Raw genomic sequence first — 20756 nt, forward strand, 5'->3', positions numbered from 1 at the left:
GTCTAAGAGGCACCCGCACCTTTTTATTTACAAATTAAGCACTGCCCTATGGGGCATATTTGAAAAAAGTGGTGCTGCAGAGAGTGCTCCGCCACTTTTCCTACACCCCTTTGGCCCCCCCCCTAACACCACCATGTGTGTGTCATATTTAAAATGCAGCGCACCATGGTGTTTTTAGAGGACTAGCTTCAGAATTTTATATGCTAGTCCGGCGCTTTTCAGGATTAGCGTAAAAAATGTTGATGCTAATCCTGCAAAACACCCAGAGGCCCATTGTAACCAACAGACGCCTCCTTTTAACGCCTGCTCTGAGCAGGTGTTAAAAGTGCCAGAAAAAATGACGCAAAGAAATCTGTCAGATTTCTTTGCGCCATTTTTTGGTCCCCCATAACGGGGGAATGCCACCTTTGCATAAATTATGCCTGGCGCAGGCATAATGTAGCGTAAAGGGATACAAAGTGGCGCAATGCGCAACTTTGTAAATATGGCAAGGCGCTTTTGGCCTTATAACGCAACATTAGCGTAAAACAAAATGTCACTAGTGTAGCGTTAGAATGGCGCTAGGGGCTCTTAAATATGCCCCTATATTGTATGTGGCTAGCTCAGTGAAGCCAGTCTTTACAACTGCTTTAAAACGCATGAATGTATGAAAAAGGGGAGCGATGGAGAGATGAGGGGCAGATTTGCCAGTGGTACTGATTGAAACCCCAGAGGAGGTCATGGGGTGGGGGGTGCCACAATAAACTGTCGCACAGGGCGCCACCAGTCCTAAAGCCGCCCCTGCTCGGAGCAATAGCATCTGTTCCTCTGGCATGTCAGCCTTTTAATGCTTTCCCTGTTACCACTGCTTGCTTTTAGCGTCCAGGATCCCATAGTGGTGGCATGCATCGAGATCTGTCCAATTCACTGGCAGCCTGAGCATGCTCCCAGATTTCACATTTTTGTTCATAAAATGCTCTACGCAGAGCTCAAGTTTGTCAGCTCACACTTGTTTAGAAAATCCCAAGCACTGGGGCCCCATGCAGCGTATGTCTGTGTTACCTTCCAGATGAAAAAAGCCATCCTGTTGTGCATACCTTAATATTTAGAAATTATGTTTGCACTCCCGCTTGCAAAATGGTGCGATGAATTGGGAGCACAGATGTCACCTTCATTCAGAAAGAGGTGGGCCTGATGGAAAGAAAACTATGTTTTCTGGCAGTTTCTAAGATGTCATAGCTAGATGTCACCCTGGGAACCGTAAAAGCCTTTAACAAAGTCCCAGCAGGAGTAAGTGGTTGTTTTATTTTTCAATTTCGCTTCAGCTATTTTTGACATATGTGTCAGCTCTGGACAGCACGTTAAAACATCCTCAGTTTCATAAAATCATCTCCAAGTTATCCTTTAATCGCAGCATTTGCTGCACTCATATTTGTTGTGGTTTCGAAGCCATATTTCTTACTTTTCTCCTCTCATTAGCTGGAAGAGCTTGTGCCCCATTCTTGCCATCTTACATTGACCCCATCTATGGTTCACGTTGGCTTGAAATAACGGGGTGTCATCTCTTTCTCCATGCTCTTGGCATGATATCAGCTGGCTTCAACAGTGTCACTCCTCTCGTCACAATTACGCTGCAAAATGTCCCTAGTATCAGAACGCTCCGACTGGATGTCTGCTGTATGTCCCTGCACCCAGAGCACTTCAAACATGTGTATGTCCCCACTGCACCCTGGGAGCAGCGAAGAATGAGTTGCTTGCTTCCAGGCAACTTTACCTACTAAAACCTCCCTCTGATTGGCTTTTGGGAAACACTTGCCTGTTACCTCATAGTAAAAACTGGGAGCCTCTCTATTTCTACCATATCATTCATTGAATGCTTTTCTTCTCGCTGAAAGTCATAGCCCAGTAATCCGAGTGGTCTCTTGTGGCACACTCATTTTAGGTCTGGTGTCCGCTCAAGCCACCATGCTGATTGTCTCAATTCGAAAGCTTCGACCAAGATACCACACCAGGAGTCCCTGAGCAGTAGATCTGCACTTTATTAGTGAATCAGTATTTCACCTGCTGAGGTTCCTCAAACGTATCAGCACTTGCCTGTGCCATGGGCTACTGTATTTGACCTTCAAGAGAAGCTTACAAGCTGAGAATGAGATATCAGCAGCCATCTTGGCTCCCCACCCTTCCATTTTTCTCAGGTTTTTGTTGTCTCTGGGAGAAAATGCACATTTATTATTTCTTTTGGCCAAATAGGGCACAACCCACTTTCTTTTCTTCCTTATGCTCCCATTCGAGGGGGAATTTGAGGAACTCCCTTCACTGCCTAGCCTCACATGCAAAGGCTACAGATCTCCCCTTCAACCAGCAAGAGGTGGGGCTGATGGAAAGAAGATGGAGGGTTGCAATCTTAATGAAGAGAAGATGGAGGTTTCCAACTAGATTTTCTGGCAGTTTCTAAGATATCATAGTTATGTCATCCTGGGGACCTTAAAAACCCGTACCAAAGTCCCAGCAGGAGTAAGTGGTTGTTTTATTTTTAAATTCAGTTCAGCACAACTATTGAGGCAATCATTATTTTCCCATTGGCCTTTAAATCCAAGAGAGATAGGAATTGAATGCAGAAATATCTTCCTCGGTGCTTACTGTTATCTACCCGCAGACCAATTGACTGCCTAGCAAAAATGTCTATAGGGTGGGGACAGTGTAGTGTCTGCCTAGAGCGGGTTTCTTTAAACCCATGATTCTAGATAGGATGGGGTCACCAGGAGCTTCCCTACTCTCGGGAGGACTCACTAGAAGACTCACCATTCTTTATCCTTGTCACTGCCTTATTCTGGGAGGTTTTATCCCTTCCGCCGCCCGGATTGCTATAACAAAAGCTATTACACTGTACATGATGGAAGGGCGTGGACCTGTTTTGTATGTGGAGTGCTCTTATGTACATGAGGTCTCCTAAGGGAGTAGAAATCCCGCCGAGTTGTCTAGCCGCTGAGATTCACCAGCAGCAGAGCAATCTGCCAGAAACCATTGCTTTTAGGTAATGGCTAGCAGCATACCATATGGTGGCAACCATGAATCCAGCCGGATGGTATCCTGCTGCTTTTAGTATAGTGAGCACTGCAACCCATCAAGCAAGTGTGACCTTGGATCTGACACCACTGTAAACGTTTACATTCCTTGAAAAACCGATCAGTTGCTGTGTAAAACCTTTTACAAACCTCTTGCCTGCTGTGTGATGTCTTCCTAGGGACTTACAATGATTGTGCAGTTTTGAAGAATTGTAAATTCACAGGACTATTTTTTGCCCACAGGCTTTCGGAGCTGGGCTTTGAAGTGTCATGCTATTTCAACCTCAAGACTGAAGATATTGATAAGACAATTCTAGATGGTATGTCCTATTTCCTTTTCATCATACATCTCTCCAGTAAGAACTTGCCATGTTCATTGCACACTGTCACTCTACAATGTTTGTTTTTAAAGCTACTCCCTTCATATGCCAACAATGCAAACCTAGTTGAACTAAGGTTACCTTTCAAATTTCCTCCAAAATACCTCTACCTGTTCCATGTACATTTACATTCTAAAAATTGCACTATATTCTTCTCTCAGAAATCACAAATTCAGAATATGACTTGCAACTGGGTTCTGAGCATTGACAGAAGCAATGAATCATAGACACGTTTTCAACTGAAACCAAGGCATGTCCCCTACTCATTTGTTGGGTACTTTGTATTGGGAAATGGAATCAGAAAAGGTTTATGAGCATTTAAAGGCTTACCATGTTCTCATCTATATATTACTTTCACCTTAATGATCAAGGCATGTGCGGTCTGTGCTTCTGGTATGCCATGGTGAGCCCTCTAGTAGAAGAAGCCATTTTACAACTGCATGTGTTCGGGCTGGGTTATGGTAGCACATTTGATCTGGGTGGTCCGGTGCATAGCTAAACACACAACACTATGTTCTTACTCCTTAGCCTCAACTGCTGATCATTCGGATGCTGACTGCTTCCTGTGTGTTTTCCTGAGCCATGGTGAGAAGGACCATGTATTTTCCTATGATGGAAAAATCGAAATTCAGGGCCTGACCAAAATGTTCAAAGGAGACAAATGTCCGAGCCTGGTGGGAAAACCTAAGATATTTATAGTCCAGGTAAGGAAGGAAAGTCTTTTTAATATAAGTATTGCAGCTGATTAGAAGAATGCATTTGTAAATGGACATACTGCACCAAACGCAAACTGATTACCAAAAAGCTTTTGTTACCTAAATACATTAAAAGAAAAGAATGCCAAGGCAGGAGTCCACAGGTTCGAAAGAGCCAGAGGGGCATGCTTAACCAAGTACATAATCCTTAATTTAAATTAGCAACCCCCTATAAGTATTTATTGTACAGATATTAAAATCCATTATAATAAAAAATTCAGAAGTATGGCTTTGACTTTAACATCCAAAACACACAGTCCATAATCAAGCGCAAATCATTAAAACCATTATGACAACTAAAAACAAACAAATCACAAATGCCAGGCAATGTAGTTGACAATTAAAACTTGTATGAATTACTACACAAATTACTTGCTAGTAATAGCAGCATTATTTCCAAAAGTGCTAGTGTGCATAATGCAACAACAGCGATAAACGATGTACGCTTTTGACATTATACAGGGCATCTATGCCTTAGCGTTGCAACCCAACTTTTAGTGCAGTCATATAAACATTACTATGCAAGCTGGTTGCTAACAGGGGCAGCGTTATTCCCTAAAGTGCTGGTGTGCTTGATGTAGCAAATACACCTTAATGTTGCAATCAAGCTTTCAGTGCAATCATTTGCCTCACAAGGTACATCGCGCCGAAGACAATTGTTATTGTTTAGAGAGAGAAAAAGCCATGGAGCAAGAGCAGAAGAGGCCTAATCAGTCAGTCAGCAATTGCAGTGCTCATAGGCGTCAATCAGACAAAGCAAGGTTAAGGAAAGACACAATTATATTTCACAGATTGTAGAGTAAGTCAACCTTTTATATCCAAGGGCACACAGCCAGGGCCCACTATGGGGCCGCCAGGCTGTTAAACCTATTTTATGCAGTAATGAAACATTTTGTCAACAGGACAATAAAAGTTGTGTTACCGGGATTTAGAGACGCAATAATGGCTTGTCGACATGTATGACCTCCCAACTTATTCCACTCTCCCCACAGCCTGGATCTGCCTTCCTTCAGTAAGGCTGGGCAGAGACACACACAACATGTTTGAGGGATTCTTCCCAACAACCGCAGCCCTTGCAGATTGATCCAGCCGTGGGCTGTTGCCAGCTGGGTTGATGTTTCAAAAAACAAACAATCTCCTAGCCTAGGGCCATTGGAATTGCCTTCAGGTGAACTCATGTAAGTACACGCATAACGCGTTGGGGAGGCTGGCTGATACACATTGAGGACTGCCCAGGCGTGCTTCCACTTAGCCAGGAGGGCTCTCTCTGAATGATATGACCGTAAATGAACACTCTTCCTGATGCCTGCTTTGAATGTTGAATGGCTTAGTTTACTGGTCCAAAGTTCTTGCACATTCAATAGCTGTTGGCAGTCTTCGAGTTATTGATAGTGTGATCGCCTAGTCCCACTGGAACTAATTACAGTCCATAATATTGCCTCCAGGTAGCCAGCTTGGGCCCTCCATAGCTTATGGCACAGTTTAAGATAAGCACCAGCTCCTGCTGCCAGCTGATCGGGGAGAGCCAATTCCAGAATAATCTGGGCCGGAGATGAAGTGTTAGTAAATCTTGATGACTAAATTATTCAAAATACAGCTGTCCCTGCCCATCTGAGTTTCCCGGCCATAGGTCAATGAACAAGCAATCTTGACTTTCATATCTTCCAGCAGAGGAGAGAGGTTTGGCCCCCACAGTGACTTACATAATTTCGATAAGTTCACTTAAAGGGCCAAGACTTTTGCTTTGACCTCTTTTTGCAGAATCGCAAAACAGGCCCTGGTGTCAATGTAACCCCTAGGTACTTGTACATTTGATCTTGGGTGATTTTATTGCTATTGTAATACCATCCACTTCCCAAATGCTTTTTCCTACCAAAGGTAACAACTTTTGTTTTCTTCAGGTTAACCACTAAGTTATTAGAGGTCGTATAGGTGAATAGCCGATTGAGTAGTCACTGAAGATCTACTCTGTAAACCTCCAATCCTTGGGGGGGTGACAGTAGGCGACATCAAGTTGCATTTAGAGGTCCTCAATGAACAGGTTACAAAGCAAAGGTGCTAACACACAACGCTGCTTCACACCACAGGATGTAGGAAGTCCACATAGCAGCAGAGCACTATGGAGTGCAATGTTGTTACCTTATCAATCAAAATTGATAGTGCCATTACATTGGTTAGCGTTCCGGACTCCGCAACAAACCCAGTCTGGTGCGTTGGAATTAGCCTCTTCTGCTCAACCCACTACTGCAGGTCCTCTAGAAGCAAGCTAGAATAATATTTGTCTTCATTATGGAGGAGCGCTATTAACCTGTAATTAGTAATCCTCAATTTAAATTAGCTACCCTAATCAAGCAATTGCTAAAATTTTGCCTAAACCCTACAGAATTAGTGTTGAGTATAGATGTTGTGATACATGATTTTTTTTGTTGTGCCCAGTGTTCTGCACTTGATTGTTCCTGACAGCAATCCAACCTGTACCATACGAGATAATATTCAGAAGCAGAAACAGGCATCGCTTAGAAGCCAAACATTTTTCACTTTCAATGCCACATAACTTCGCCAAGGCTCGCCAATGCTTACTGAAACTCACCCATCCTACATCTTTACTGACATGCCTACATCTTTCCTGGGAGTCATCTGTTTTTACTAGGCCTCCTTGATCCTGTATGATCTACCTTCTATCCTTTCTGAGACTACTCGCATCCTAGCTGAGACTACACATTTTTTCTGTATCGCACACACCATCGCTGTTAATCCATTTTTCTCACTGACAATCTCCACCCTCCCTGTGAACTCCAATTTCCATGCTAAGACTCCCTTCATACTGTCACCCACACATTTGGTGTGACTTTCCAAACTACAAGCAGACTCCCTTATCTTCATCAACACCATTTTATTCTCAATATTACTTCTCCATTCTTACTAAGGCTCCCTTAGTATAGATAAGATAGCATTCATTCTCGCTGAGGTAAACCACAACCATTCCAAAACTCCTCTCATCCTCGCTGACAGAACTTACTTCCTAACTGAGAATCCTTGTACCCTCGCTGACAGTCCCCATATCTTAACTGAGAATTCCGACATCATCACTAAGTCTACCCACATCGTCATGGAGACTGCTCACATCCTTGCTGTAACCACCTCCCCTGGATGACACTCCAATCATCATACTAGCAGTCACAATCCCCCCTGGGTCTCAACTATTCATTCTAAGAGTCCTGTATGCCTCATGTGAGTCGCCCATCCAGTAAGACTTGCCTGTGATTGCACACTCATTGACATTTCCTCACTCTCTAAGCAATGCACCTGTTCTTGCTACGACTTCTGCATCCCCAAAGAGACACTCCAGTGCTTCATTGAGAGTCTTCAATTCCCTGTTGTACACCCATGTACTTGCCAGGACTCCTGCATCCACACTGTGACTCCCTACAATGAATGTAGTTCTTGCTGTAACTCGGTCATCTGGAATGACTTGCCACAGACTCCACCATCTTCACTGACACCAATTCTTGATGGAATTCATCTATTGTTGTTATTGTATTGTATTGTATTGTAATCGTATTTATATAGCGCTTACTACCCCTGACGAGGCGTTGAAGCGCTTTTCGGTGAGTAGCACGCTACTCTGGAACCCAACAAGAATTAGTGATGGATTAGTATCGGGAAATAATGAGTACATTTTTAGTATTATTATGAGTTAATTTGAGCCGCGGATATGAGAGTTTGTTAGTTAGATTGACTGGAGTAATGGAGGGGTGTATGAGGAGAGAAATCCAGAAGTGTCAATTGGGAGTATATCCTTCATTTACTCAACCCAAAGGCTTAGGATGAGTAAAGGGGGATGGAGGAGGAAAGTGTACATGAAGGGTTAGGCAGAGCATAGTAGCAGGGTGAGATAAATGCGGGAGAATTTAGTAGGGTTGTGTGGGAGGTCACGGTAGTAGAGTGAGGTTTGGTGAGTTAGATGTGGAAGCAGAGGGAAGAGCTTAGGCAGAGTTATTTATGAGATGAAAGTAGTAGAAAAGATTTGGGATGAGTCAGAGTGGGAATGGAGGATAGTTTGATAGAGACATGACATATGATGTTGGGTAGATAAGTGTGATAAGATGAGAGCAGGAATTCATAGATATCTAGTATAACAACCCACCCAGCAGCCATGCAATGACCCACGAACATGCCAAGCACAGAAACAACATATACACATACATACAAACATATATATATATACATACACACACACACACATATGCATATACAATACATAATTAGAACCATGGGTAAAATATACTTAGTCAAACAGGTTTAAAGAGTGTGTGTGTATTTTATTGTTATAACATAGTAGTGATACATATTTTCTAAAGAACTATACATAACTGGAAATATACACATAATCTGAAAAAATATTTATCAACATAGGCATCTGCAGTCCATAGCTGTTTGAATATGGCGGTTATGAAGGAAAGACCCAACACTTGAGTAGTTTTCTGTAGACAAGAAAGTTATCTGTTACTTACCATTGTTTTTCTTTTCTGTCACTCCCGTTTGCACGCTTCTTATTCGATGGTTGCCTTGTCCATACTATGGGGCTCATTCTGAGCCCGGCGGGCGGCGGGAGCCGCCCGCCTGGAGGGAGCCGCCAAATGACCGCACCGCGGTCAAAAGACCGCGGCGGCCATTCAGACATTTCCTCTGGGCCGGCGGGCGCTCTCCAAAAGAGGAGGAATGGCGAACAGGATGGCGGTAGGGGGTGTCAGAATCCCCCATGGCGGCGCAGGGATTCCAAGGGCAGCGGAAAACCGGCGGGAGACCGCCGGTTTTCCTTGTCTGACCGCGGCCGAACCGCCGCGGTCAGAATGCCCTGCGGGGCACCGCCGGTCTGTCGGCGGTGCTCCCGCCGACCCTGGCCCCGGCGGTCTGAGACCGCCGGGGTCAGAATGAGCCCCTATGTCTGCCCCTACCCTGGAGCATTATCCCTTTATTTGAGTCCTTCCACTGCTGACTTTTAGGGACTTACATTGTTTTCTTTTGCACAAGAGTCAAGCACTTCTCTTATTCCACTTTGTGCAGAGTTGTGCTCTCTCACCATGTGTATCTCCCCTCCCCCCTGTGATGTGCTTGAATGCTTAATGTTTTTATTTTACATTACTGAACGGGTAATGAAAGCTCCGATGTCCCAATGGAAGCTGCAGAAAACAAATCATGCTTATAAAAACACAGTTTACATTTAGTATTGCCAGTTTTGCCACCTCTGAGAGTTACAGAGCAATGCCAGAGGTCTGAAAGGATAATCCAGGAAGGCAGAAGCGATATTTACATTTCTTTATATTGAACAGTTTAAGGGAACAACGCCCACAGCGACCTATGAATTGTTTTGTATCTGCTTTGAGGTGTGTAGCCGTCTTTACAGGCTCAAACCAACATATGTATCAATCTCTTATATTTAGGATCAATTAACTTATTGTTTGTGTGTTTTTGGGCAAGAGAGGTGGTGGTATGTGTCAGACTAGCAACTGGACGACGTCAGAAAATAAGAGTACCTGCAATATACATGTTCCTTTATCCTTCTTGGCCTTCTCTCCTGTCTCTTTATCTTTCTCCCCTTCGCGTGTCTTTGTTAATCTCTCTCCCTTCTCTATCCTTAACCCCTGCTTTCTTATTTCGCCCTCCCTCTTATCTCTCACTGGCACCCCTTGCACTTTATGATCCCTTGGCAGAGGAAAAAGGAGCAAATGAGGAGGGAATCATACCCCACCAGCAGATCTCTCAAAGTGGTGGGGAGCAGGGGCAAAAGGACAGTCTCTTACCCCTTCTCCACATCCTCCGTCTCAGTCTGACTTTATGCTAATCTATCACCTCTCTACTATTCCTGTTTTTTTTTTATTCTTTGAATCTATCTTGGCATTCTCTTAACCCCAGCTTGTTATTTCCTTGTCTTTCCCTCTCTCCAACTCTCCTGCCTCCTTATCAATTCCTCTACTTCTGTCTCTCTAGGCCTAACATTTATCTTAAGTTTATTTTCCTTCTCCTCCCATCTCTTTCTCCTCTGTTTTCTCATCTGTGTCCTTCTTATCATGCATTCTCTCACCCGATGGTCCCTGTCTCTGCTCCCTCAAACTGTCCCTTTGTTACCATTTTTGTGCATTTATATTTGTGTGCATCATGAATAGGGCTGTGCGGAGCACATGGTGGTAAAAAACTCTGTGAAATGCTGCAGGGTTCCGTGTGTGGTGTAGTGCCGCCTGCCTGGCCAAATATGCGCCCGACCTCGGAAGCGCTAAGCGGGGTCGGGCGGCCTGACCCGATCTCGGAAACGCTAAGCAGGGTCGGTGGCCTGACCCTTCTTAGCGCCTCCAAGATCGGGTTCAAGTAAGTACGTGCACACTTCCCTTCACCAACTGCCCATTGCTCACCTGGTCTCCAGTTCTCCCTGCTGGCCTCCACATTTAACTCCCGGGTCTCTGGGGAGACAGGTTCCACTCCATGGAGCTCTGACTGCACGCTTCCCCTTTTCAAGCACAGGCCCCCACTTTGTCACATATGCAACTAATGTCAAGACCCAGTGCCCCTGGGGCTAATGTCCAGTCCCAGTGCCTGGACATTATTGCATATGTTGCAGGGGGTCTCTGTCTGGAAAAAAGAAAACTTTCAATCAGAGCTCCACGGCAAAGAACCTACCTCCCCAGAGTCCCCGAGAAAGTTCAGGGACTCTGGGGAGACAGACTCCCCTCCGTGGAGCTCCGACCACAAGCTTCCTTCTTTTAGTTTTTTCCAAGCACACCCCCCCCTCATATCTAAACAATGTACTGGCCCAGTGCCCTTGTGGCACATAGACACACCGCGACGAGGGTGAAATGCTGCTGTGTCCAGGGTCCCCATCTGCCTCCTTCTGCCCCCCGCTCCCTGGCTGCTGAGGGCAGTAAAAAGGATAGCGGCCTGGAACTGGAGTTTGTGCCAGTGCAGCCCTCAGCAGCTTTCAGCAGCAGCTTGATGCTGACTGGCAGAGAACAAAGCCAGTTAGGCTCTCCACTTTCCGGTGAGCTCCGCTGGAGGGCTAGCTGAGTTTTTTGTCTAACTCCACGCTTCGGCAGAGCGCGGTGTGCGAAAAACTCCATAAACTCCACCAGTGGAGCGGAGCTCACGGGCCACCCCTAATCATGAACAACGTGAAGAATGTAGTTTTACACTAGATTGTACATGTATACACTGATATAGTGCTATTGCCTTTGAAATGAACTTTCTATGACTTATAAAAGTGTGTTTTCCTATCCTTGTTAACTAGGCCTCATTTTAGGTCCTGTCACCATCTTTTTCAAAAAGGATGTTTCCCCTTGCACATTCTACTGTTCATTATTTCTGCAGCACATAGTCAAGCAGAGTCATGTTTGTTTATTTTCACTGACGTTCTTCTTGCTGTTCTGGATTAAATCTTTCAACTTGGTCACAAATAAGGAAAGGTTTCAAGGACCTTTTGGTGCTCACTATTCTCTATTCATATGTTTGGCTTTTGTTCATGTAACTAGTTTCTCCTGCCATCTCCAGTTGACATCAGTAGAGAGTGGGCAGAATTAATATTCATATAATGGGATAATGTTTAGGTGCTAAGATGATATGACGTTTTGCTGGGAATGTAACTCTTTGGATAATACCAGCGTGATTTTTGCAGTTCTAATAATTTAATGTGTAAAAAATAATGTATATATACCCTTCATTTTGGGGGTAAGCCAGAAGACTTTCCTGAATTTTTCAATGCTGAGAGGGATGCTGTCAGTTTTTCAAATTGATTTTGCTAATGACTTGGGAATATTTGTTTGATTTGCACTACTCTGTAAAGCATTATCTGTAGAAAGCATTCATGGTAATTAGTTTATATTAACTCTAAAGTGCATCTAATGAATTTTTTTAATAAATCCGTTAAATGTTTTCTGTGGATCTAGGCCTTAATGGTTGAATGGGCCCTTAGTAAATTGACTGCATTTTTTGTGTGTTAGGAGGTGCTCTCTCTCTATAATGCCCCTCCCTCGCTATCTAGGCTCTCCCTTCTCACCTTTTACTTTTAAGTATATCCCTCTTTCACTCTCTTCTCTCTTTCTCCTCTATCTCATTGCATCCTGCCAATCTTCTCTCCACTCCCCATCCATATCCACTCTCTTTCTCCATATCTTCTCTACGTCCCCATGTCCTATCTTATTATTTTCCTAGTGCTGTGACTGCTTTAAGAATACTTAGTAGGGAAAATGCCTGCAGGAGAGATCCATGTTCACAACCGGGGCTGGATGTTAAGGGTGGCAAAGCCCTGCCCCTCCACCTTTTTCCAATGCATGAAGAGTGTCTCTCAGGCTGACCTTTAGTCCTTGTGTTTGGGTCTGACAGCCAGGGTCTGTACATGCACTAAATGCACAGGTCCTGGCTGTCTAAGCTGGTCTTTGCCAGACTGAATATTTCACATCCTGGGGGGTGTGACCTCATCCAATCAATGTCTTCTGTGAGCCTCCCCTTTCTGACGATGGGAAGCATCACTGATAAACCTGGACCTGGATGCTTCACTTTTAAGCCCCAGAGTACCCAGGGCTGACTGTCCATCAGTGACACTCATCACAAAGTGAGGTGGGGTCAGCAACTCTCACTGACCCCCAACCCTCTTTATGATGAGGTAAGGAACGCCCTCTTGTCATTGGCTGACCCATGATAAAGTCAACCAATGAGAAGAAGTGACAAAATCTTCCATCTACCCCTTCCTTACGCGAAGCCTCCAGGAAACTGATGTGTCTACTTCTCCCTCCCCCCACCTGATGTCACCCCTGTGGCAAGTAAGTCGTTAATGAATGCTGAATGCTGTGTGTTTGCATTAATGTATGTTTATGTGTGCTGGCAATGTGTGTGTGTGTGTGTGTATGTGCTTGTGAGTGGTGGGTGTATGTGTGCGCACTTGTGAATGGTTGTGAGCGTGCATGTGGGTAGGTGTGAGTATGTGTGCATCCACAGTGCTAGAAATGGAAAAATAGAAGTGCAGGTACTCTGTACCAGAGTACCTGCTTAATTCTGAGAAGTGCGGGTATTCTCCATTTAAAAGTATTGTTTATTTCTTGAGAAGTGCAGGTACTCTCCCTCTAAAAATAAAAAAGTGCCGGAGCCGCGTACTGGGTAGTACCGGCCGATTAAAAGCACTGCCTGTGGAAGAGAGTGTGCGTGACTGTGCCTGGCCCACCACTGCTGCACATTACGAGCCACCGCCGCACGTTCAGCTTCGAGGTCTGAGGCTCGAAAACTTGCACGACCCCGGAGTTTTTTCATCCTTGTAAAGTTAATAAAAAGAGTACCTTTCCTAGAGCAATGATAACATGTGAGGCGTATAACCTGTTAATATTATACTTTTCTGGCTCTTTTCTCTCATTGTTTATAGTTCTTTTTTAAATTCCTTTTCTATTTGTTCTGCTACACCATTCTTTATCTCTCTCTATCATCTCTTTCTTGCTTCTGTCCTCTCCTCTTCTGTTTTTATCTTGCTCCTGTTATCGCTATCATTTTTTTCTTTATTTCCCACTCTCTTCTTTCATCCTTGCCTTAATTTCCTTTCGTCCTTTCTCCCCTTTCTTATTTCTTCCTCCTTTACCATGCTTTCATCATCTCTTCTGCTTGTCTCTCCTTCTTCTTCTGCTCTCCCTCACTCTCTTCCTCTTCCGTTTTTTTAAATTTCTCCACTCGTTCTTCCTATACGGTTTTTCAAATTTTGGCTTATTTTTCTTCCTTTCTTGACTTATCATGTATTTATTTTAGGTTTTCTATTGTCCTGTCTATGTCATCAAACATACACAAAAAAACAGTCTTCAATATGTAGAAATATAGAACATTTACTGTACAGTATAATTTCAATATTTGGTATACCTCGGAGTATTTTGTGTCATCATGATTATTGTGAGGGAAGGAGGACTCCCTTTCTTCCCGTCGCTTTGTTCCTTTATTCTCACCTATTTTTTTTAACTCAGTCTTCTTTCTCTCCTCCCTGCATATCCCTAATCTACCCTGATGCTTTCCCTTCTATCCTTTTATCCCCTTTTGTATAAGTCATAACCTTCTTCCATGTATGTCTCATTTTCTTTTTCACGTCTTTAACCTCCTCTCCTGTCAATTATTCTCTTTCTTTCATCTCCCCTCACTCTTCCCATCCATTTTACTCCCCTCCCCTCCTCTTCTCGCCCTCCCTCCCCTCTCTCCTGGCCTCCTCTCCCGGGCTCCTCGTAAGCATTAAAAGGGTTGATAGTGCACCCACCATACACACAAGAGGTGATGACCACGCAGTAACACCTTGCTGATGGTAGGTGAAACCCCCACTGCCCTCTGCTCTGAGGCTCTTCAGAGGGTTTGATGAGCGGGGAAAAATACACGTCTATTCTAATACATGTACAATTTTAGATGGGGTGTCAGGACTAGTCTTCCAACCCTTCGCATATCTATCTGTTCATCCTCCCCAGCTGCCCAGCTTATCCGAGTGTCAGGCGGAGGCTATGTCTACGACAAGCGGGACAAGGCGTCCTGCCTCCGACTCGAGGAGCGCCCCCCGTTAGTACAGTATTCTGAAGTGTTCATTGGGACCCTGGAACCTGCAGACGTGGCTTGTAATCTAGCTTTCAGAGCCTTAAGGTTTCTCAGGGTTTCTGCGAAGCGCTTTCCTGGCTAATTGTACTCATTGCACTCTGCGCAACCTGGTACTGACAGTTTTAATTACCACAATGTGAAGTAAAACCCTGACCGGATGAGCTACTGAATTATTAAACATGGAAACAAAGGGTCCCAATGTATGGGCACGTCACCCAAGCCCAGTGCTTAATTTGAGCCAGTGGGGGCCACCGACACTCATTTTTAGGGGATCGGCACTTATTTTTCTTATCAGACACTTTGGGGGAGCAAGAGAGGGACAAAACACTGAGGGGAAGAAGAAGGAATAGGAGGGCTGAAAACCTTTCACAAACGAAGGAAGCAGGAACCTGACGGGTTGATATAAAGGTGCCGGGGAATCAAGTAGAGGATTTACGAGGCTTGAGGTGGATTTAAAGAGAGCGACCTTGGTATTCGGAGCGCCGACATGCGCGCCGCATGCGGACTTTTCGTTAGAGCTTTGGGACACCGCACTCAGGCCCATATTTATACTTTTTGACGCACAACTGCGCCAATGCAGTTGTGCGTCAACATTTTTACCGCCGGCTAACGCCATTCCAAAGCGCCATGCGGGCGCCTTATTTATTGAATGACGTTAGCCGGCGCTGCGGACTGTTGTGCATCAAAAAAAATGACTCACACCAGGCAGCGCCGGCGTAGGGGAAAATGGAGGTTGGGCGTAAAAAAATGGGGCAAGTCAGGTCTGAGGCAAAATTCAGGCCTCAACCCGATTTGCGTCATTTTTTTTTACGCCCAACCCCCATTGAAATGACTCCTGTCTTAGCAAAGACAGGAGTCATGCCCCCTTGCCCAATGGCCATGCCCAGGGGACTTATGTCCCCTGGGCATGGTCATTGGGCATAGTGGCATGTAGGGGGGGCCCAAATCAGGCCCCCCTATGCCACAAAAAAAATACGAAAAAAATACTTACCCCAACTTACCTCTACTTCCCTGGGATGGGTCCCTCCATCCTTGGGTGTCCTCCTGGGGTGGGCAAGGGTGGCAGGGGGTGTCCCTGAGGGCATGGGAGGGCACCTCTGGGCTCCTTCTGAGCCCACAGGTCCCTTAACGCCTGCCCTGACCCAGGCGTTAAAAAACGGTGCCCATCAGGCTGGGCGCCGTTTTTTAAGGCCTGCTCCCTCCTGTGCGTCAAAATGACGTCACAGTATAAATATGGGGCACAGGCCTTAAAGTCATTTTTTGGAAGGGAACGCCTACCTTGCATATAATTAACGCAAGGCTGGTTCCCCCTTCCAAAAAATGACGCACATGGTGGAACTTTGACGCCCGCGGGGTCGGACGTCAAAGTATAAATATGGAGCAGGGTTTGCGCCGATTGTGCGTAAAAAAAATTGACGCACATTCGGCGCAAACAGAGTATAAATATGCCCCTCATTCTTTTACAAATTAAGCACCGCCAAAACTCGTGTGATTAAAGTTGCATCTCTTCCTGTGCTTCAAAAATATAAGAATGTGTAATGAAACAAAAGGTTAAAATGAAAACTAACCACCTCCCCGGCATTCATGTTGCCAAGAAAGTGGCGTACCTTTCAAAATATGCCCCCAAACCCCCCTTCCCCAACTGACACACCATTCCCAAACAGTCTCCAACCGTCTTTCTGCTAATCTCACCCGCCGACCAGGCAAACTCCCTCCCGCCATTGACTGCATATTTGTAATGGGATGCGCTGAGTAAGACTCGTGCACTCAGCGCTCCCTAACTTAAGGTCTCCCCTGGTATCCACCTCACTCTCCTTTTTAGCTTTATTTTCACCCTCTTGTCTTCTCTCAGCCATTCTGCTCTCCTCTAGCTCTTAATCTTTCTTAGTAGCCTTTGTTTGTTTCGTTCTTTCTCGTCTTTTTTTTATTTCTTCCATGTTTTCGTTCTTTTTCACTTCTTTCATTCCCTCGAACTCTGTTTTTCCTTCCTCTTCTTTTCTCTTTCTCCCTCTCATTTTTTTACTTTCCTCTTTTGTTTTGTTAGCCTGACTTTTCCTGGCCCCTCCTTGTTATGCTTTCTTATTACCCGGTTTGTATCTCTTCTGTCTTCTCGCGCTTCTTACTCTGCCCATTCTCATTTCTCACTTCTCTTCCACACTTTACTCTATCTTCCTACCATATTCTCTCTTCTATCGTATTCTTTCCTGTCTGCTTAGCCCGTCTTTATTGCTACCTTCCTTTAACTGTCTTCTTCCACACTCTTTCTCATTAATCTGCCTTTCTTTCTCCTGCCGTGCACTCTCTTGGCGTCTCTTGCCATCAACTCTCTTCCGCACTCGCTTGTCCCTTTTCCTCGTTTTTCCTTTTTCTCTCTCTCACCTCTCTCTCTCTTCTTCTTTGTTGGCTTGCCTTTTTGTACCTCCCCTGCTTTAGTTTCACCTCGCTGCAGCCGTCGGGCGCTCCCTGAGTGCCCGGACCTACCAGACAAAGTAGAGGAGGATGAGCAGCAGCTGTACGAGCCTGTAGATGGTCCCCAGATTCCGGTTCTTCACCACAATGGCTAAATTGGCCCCAATAAGACTCTTGGGCCCTCATTACAACCCTGGCGGTCAGTGGTAAAGCAGTGGTAATACCGCCAACAGGCCGTTGGTAAAAAAAAAATGGAATCACGACCATGGTGGAAACCGCCAACAGATACAGCCACTTTAACACTCCAACCGCCACGGCGGTAGCAACAAACACCGCAGGGGTAACCGCCAACAGCCAGGCGGAACACAATGTACCGCCCACCCCATTACAACCCACCCATCCATCAGCTTTTCCGGGGCGGTACCAACGGCATCAAAAGCACGGCAGAAAAAGTACTTGAAAAGGAAACCACTCACCTCTCGACACTCAAGGAAGAACCAGGACGCCATGGAGCCCGAGCTGCATGTGCTTTCCATGCTGGTGTATCTTCTCATATATCAGGAGTACCAACGGCGGTGACGACGACCACAGGGAGTACAGCACCTAGTAGACAGGGAGGGAGAGGAAAAAGAGAGTGATGCACACACACAACACCCAACATCCCCACCCGCACCCTCACCCTCAACACCATACACGCAAACACATGCAACAACATTACATATACACCCCGTAACCCTCAGGAATAACGCAAGGACAAAAGGAATGGAGTAAAATTAGTGTAATATGAGAAATACTCAGACATACGTTAATATGTCAAAAACTGATTTTACAAAATATACAATATGTACAAAAAGCGGGACAGTGTCCACCAAAAATATCTGTGGCACACTGGGCCAAAACACATAGTCCAAGCCCACACTTTACTCCTGCCTCAGTACGGAGAGAACACTGCAGGGGCATCAGGTCGAAAACACTCAGGCACCTCTGGGGGACGGGGAAGGAGAGGGTACCTCACCCGGAAGATGGGACAATGCCACTGCTCCTGGAGGGGGCTCCATGCCCACTGCTTAGTCCTGGGGAGTGCAAGGCCACAGTATCTCAAGTGGGTGGTTTGCCCACTGCTTGGTCCTGGGGAGTGCAAAGCCACAGTCTCTCAAGTGGGTGGTTTGCCCACTGCTTGGTCCTGGTGAGTGCAGGGCCACAGTCTCTCAAGTGGGTGGTTTGCCCACTGCTTGGTCCTGGGGAGTGCAAGGCCACAGTCTCTCAAGTGGGTGGCTTCTCCACTGGTTCTGGAGGGGGCTTTGTGCCCAGTCTGCTTCATCCTGCCAAGGATAGGGTGAGTGGATGCCATTCTCCACTGGTTCTGGAGGAGGCTTTGTACCTAGTCTGCTTCATCCTGGCAAGGATAGGGTGAGTGGATGCCTTTCTCTACTGGTTCTGGAGGGGGCTTTGTGCCCAGTCTGCTTCATCCTGCCAAGGATAGGGTGAGTGGATACCTTTCTCCACTGGTTCTGGAGGGGGCTTTGTGCCCAGTGATGAAGCGCTTGAGGGGTGCCAGGTCACAGAACCTCACTGTGGTGTCAGAGCCACGAGATTTGCAGTGGTCAGGATACATAATAGTCCATGGAGGCAGGGCTACAGTCCAACCGCCAACGGCTATGGCTGCACAGTGGTGGTAGTGCCGGTGGTGGGGGTGCTGCCAGTGGTGGGGGGAGGCTCCAGCCCTTCTCCTGCAGCCTCAGACAGCTGCCCACTGGGGCTGCTGCTTCTGGCAGTGGTGCCACTGTCAGCGGTGCAGGTGGCGGTACAGGGGGCAGTGGTGGCAGCGGTGCTTGTGGCAGTGCAGGTGGCAGTGCTGGCCGCAGTGCAGGTGCCGGTGCTGCCAGTAGGGGGGAGGCTCCAGCCCTTCTCCTGTTGCGTCGGACGGCTGCCCACTGGTGCTACTGGCAGCAGTGCAGGTGGCGGTGCCTGTGGTGGTGCATGTGGTAGTGCTGGCCGCAGGGCAGGTGGCGGTTCTGGCCGCGGTGCAGGTGCTGTCGGTTATACTGGTAGCCACCAGGCCTTCAACTGCAGGCTTGGACGGCTGAAGTGCCCTGGCTGGTGTTTTGTTCCCCTTCCTGCCCTTGGCAGATGGTGGTGTCACCTTGGATCTGGCAGCTGGAGTCTTTTAGGTGGCCTTGCTGGGTGGTTGTGCATCCTTCCCCTTGCTGGATTCTGGCCCCCTCTTCACCTTGGCAGGTGGCGGAATGTTCGTTGCCTTGACTGGAGTTGGTAGCACACTGGCTAGGCTGACGGGTGCCCCCTTTGAGCTGCTGCCAGCTGCAGGAACCACAGCAGACGTGGACTTGGTGGCTGAGGTGCTGGGCTGGGTTTTGGCCACCCTGGCCTGAGGGGAAGGACAGGGGAGGGGGAGGGGACATGTCAATGTTGGCTAGGAAAAGCTTCTTAGGGACATTGGGGTGGGAAGAGGATGAAGGTTTGGGAGTGGAGGAAGAGGGAGTGCTTGAAGGAGCTGTCAGTCTGCTGTGTTTGGGTGCAGGTGCATGAGTTGTATGCTGTTGTGAGGTGGATAGCTGTTGGCTGGGTGTGTGCTTGTGTTTGTGTACTTTGGGAGGAGGGGTCACAGACACAGTGGGAGAGGACACAGGGGACGTGTGCATGGATGTGGGGGTGGTACTGCCAGTGAGGGGCGTGTAGTGATAGGTGTGCTGGTGATGGAGGAAGTGGATGAGGATGTAGTGCATGCAGGTGTGAGTGGAGACACTACTGGGAGGGAGGTGGACAATGAGAAGGAGGGGGACACAGTGGAGGCATTGGATGTTGGTGTGTCTGCATGGTGCTTGTGTGAGTGCCTGTGAGATGAAGTGTGGTGCTTGTGTTTGCCTGAGCCACTTCTGTGTGTTGATTTGGGTGAATGCTGGTCTGAAGGTGTGCTTGCGATAGGCTGGGGTTGAGGGGATTGGGACTGGGTAGAGGAAGTTGGAGGGGGAGGCTAGAGGCAGGGACAATGGCTGCCATCAGTGCGGAGGCCAGAACCTGAAATGCTCTCTGTTGGGCCGCCACGCCAGAGTGAATGCCCTCCAGGTATGCATTTGTTTGTTGCAAATGCTTCTCGACACCCTGGATGGCATTCAGAATGGTTGACTGCCCAAACAGTGAGGGCTCTCAGGAGCTCAATAACCTCCTCACTGAGGCTATCCTGACTGGGGCAGAGCCTGAGGTACCTGGGGTGAAGGAGATGCCAACCCTCCTGTGTGAGCGGGCACGGGAAACACGCTGAGGGGCTGCTGGGAGGGTGGTGCTGGTAGGGGTGGTGACGGCTGTACCTGTTGTTGGGGTGGGCACAGAGGTGTCCGCCACCACCAGGGAGCTTCCATCGGAGGAGGAGTCGCTGTCTGTAGTGTCCCCTCCTGTCTTCGTCGTGGTGCTCCCCTCACCCTCCGTCCCACTGGTGCCCTCACCCTCGTGGATTCGGCCTCTGGGCCCATGTGGGATGCTGCTCCCTCCGTCGCCTGTGCCTCTGCTCCTCCGCCAGATTATGCTAATGCACACAACGAGAGGGTGACAAAACAAAA

General features: G+C 46.9%; 1 protein-coding gene across 1 annotated transcript in view; it reads left to right on the forward strand.

The window, feature by feature from the left end:
- Window positions 1–20756, forward strand: part of LOC138301046 (caspase-6-like) — a 108249-nt gene that overhangs the window by 44828 nt on the left and 42665 nt on the right. Inside the window, exons 5-6 of the mRNA XM_069241087.1 lie at window positions 3288–3364; window positions 3953–4128. Coding sequence (XP_069097188.1) covers window positions 3288–3364; window positions 3953–4128 — 253 coding nt within the window. The remainder of the gene's footprint in view (window positions 1–3287; window positions 3365–3952; window positions 4129–20756) is intronic.

This window comes from Pleurodeles waltl, chromosome 1_2 (genome assembly GCF_031143425.1).
Source record: "Pleurodeles waltl isolate 20211129_DDA chromosome 1_2, aPleWal1.hap1.20221129, whole genome shotgun sequence".
Lineage (NCBI taxonomy): Eukaryota > Metazoa > Chordata > Amphibia > Caudata > Salamandridae > Pleurodeles > Pleurodeles waltl.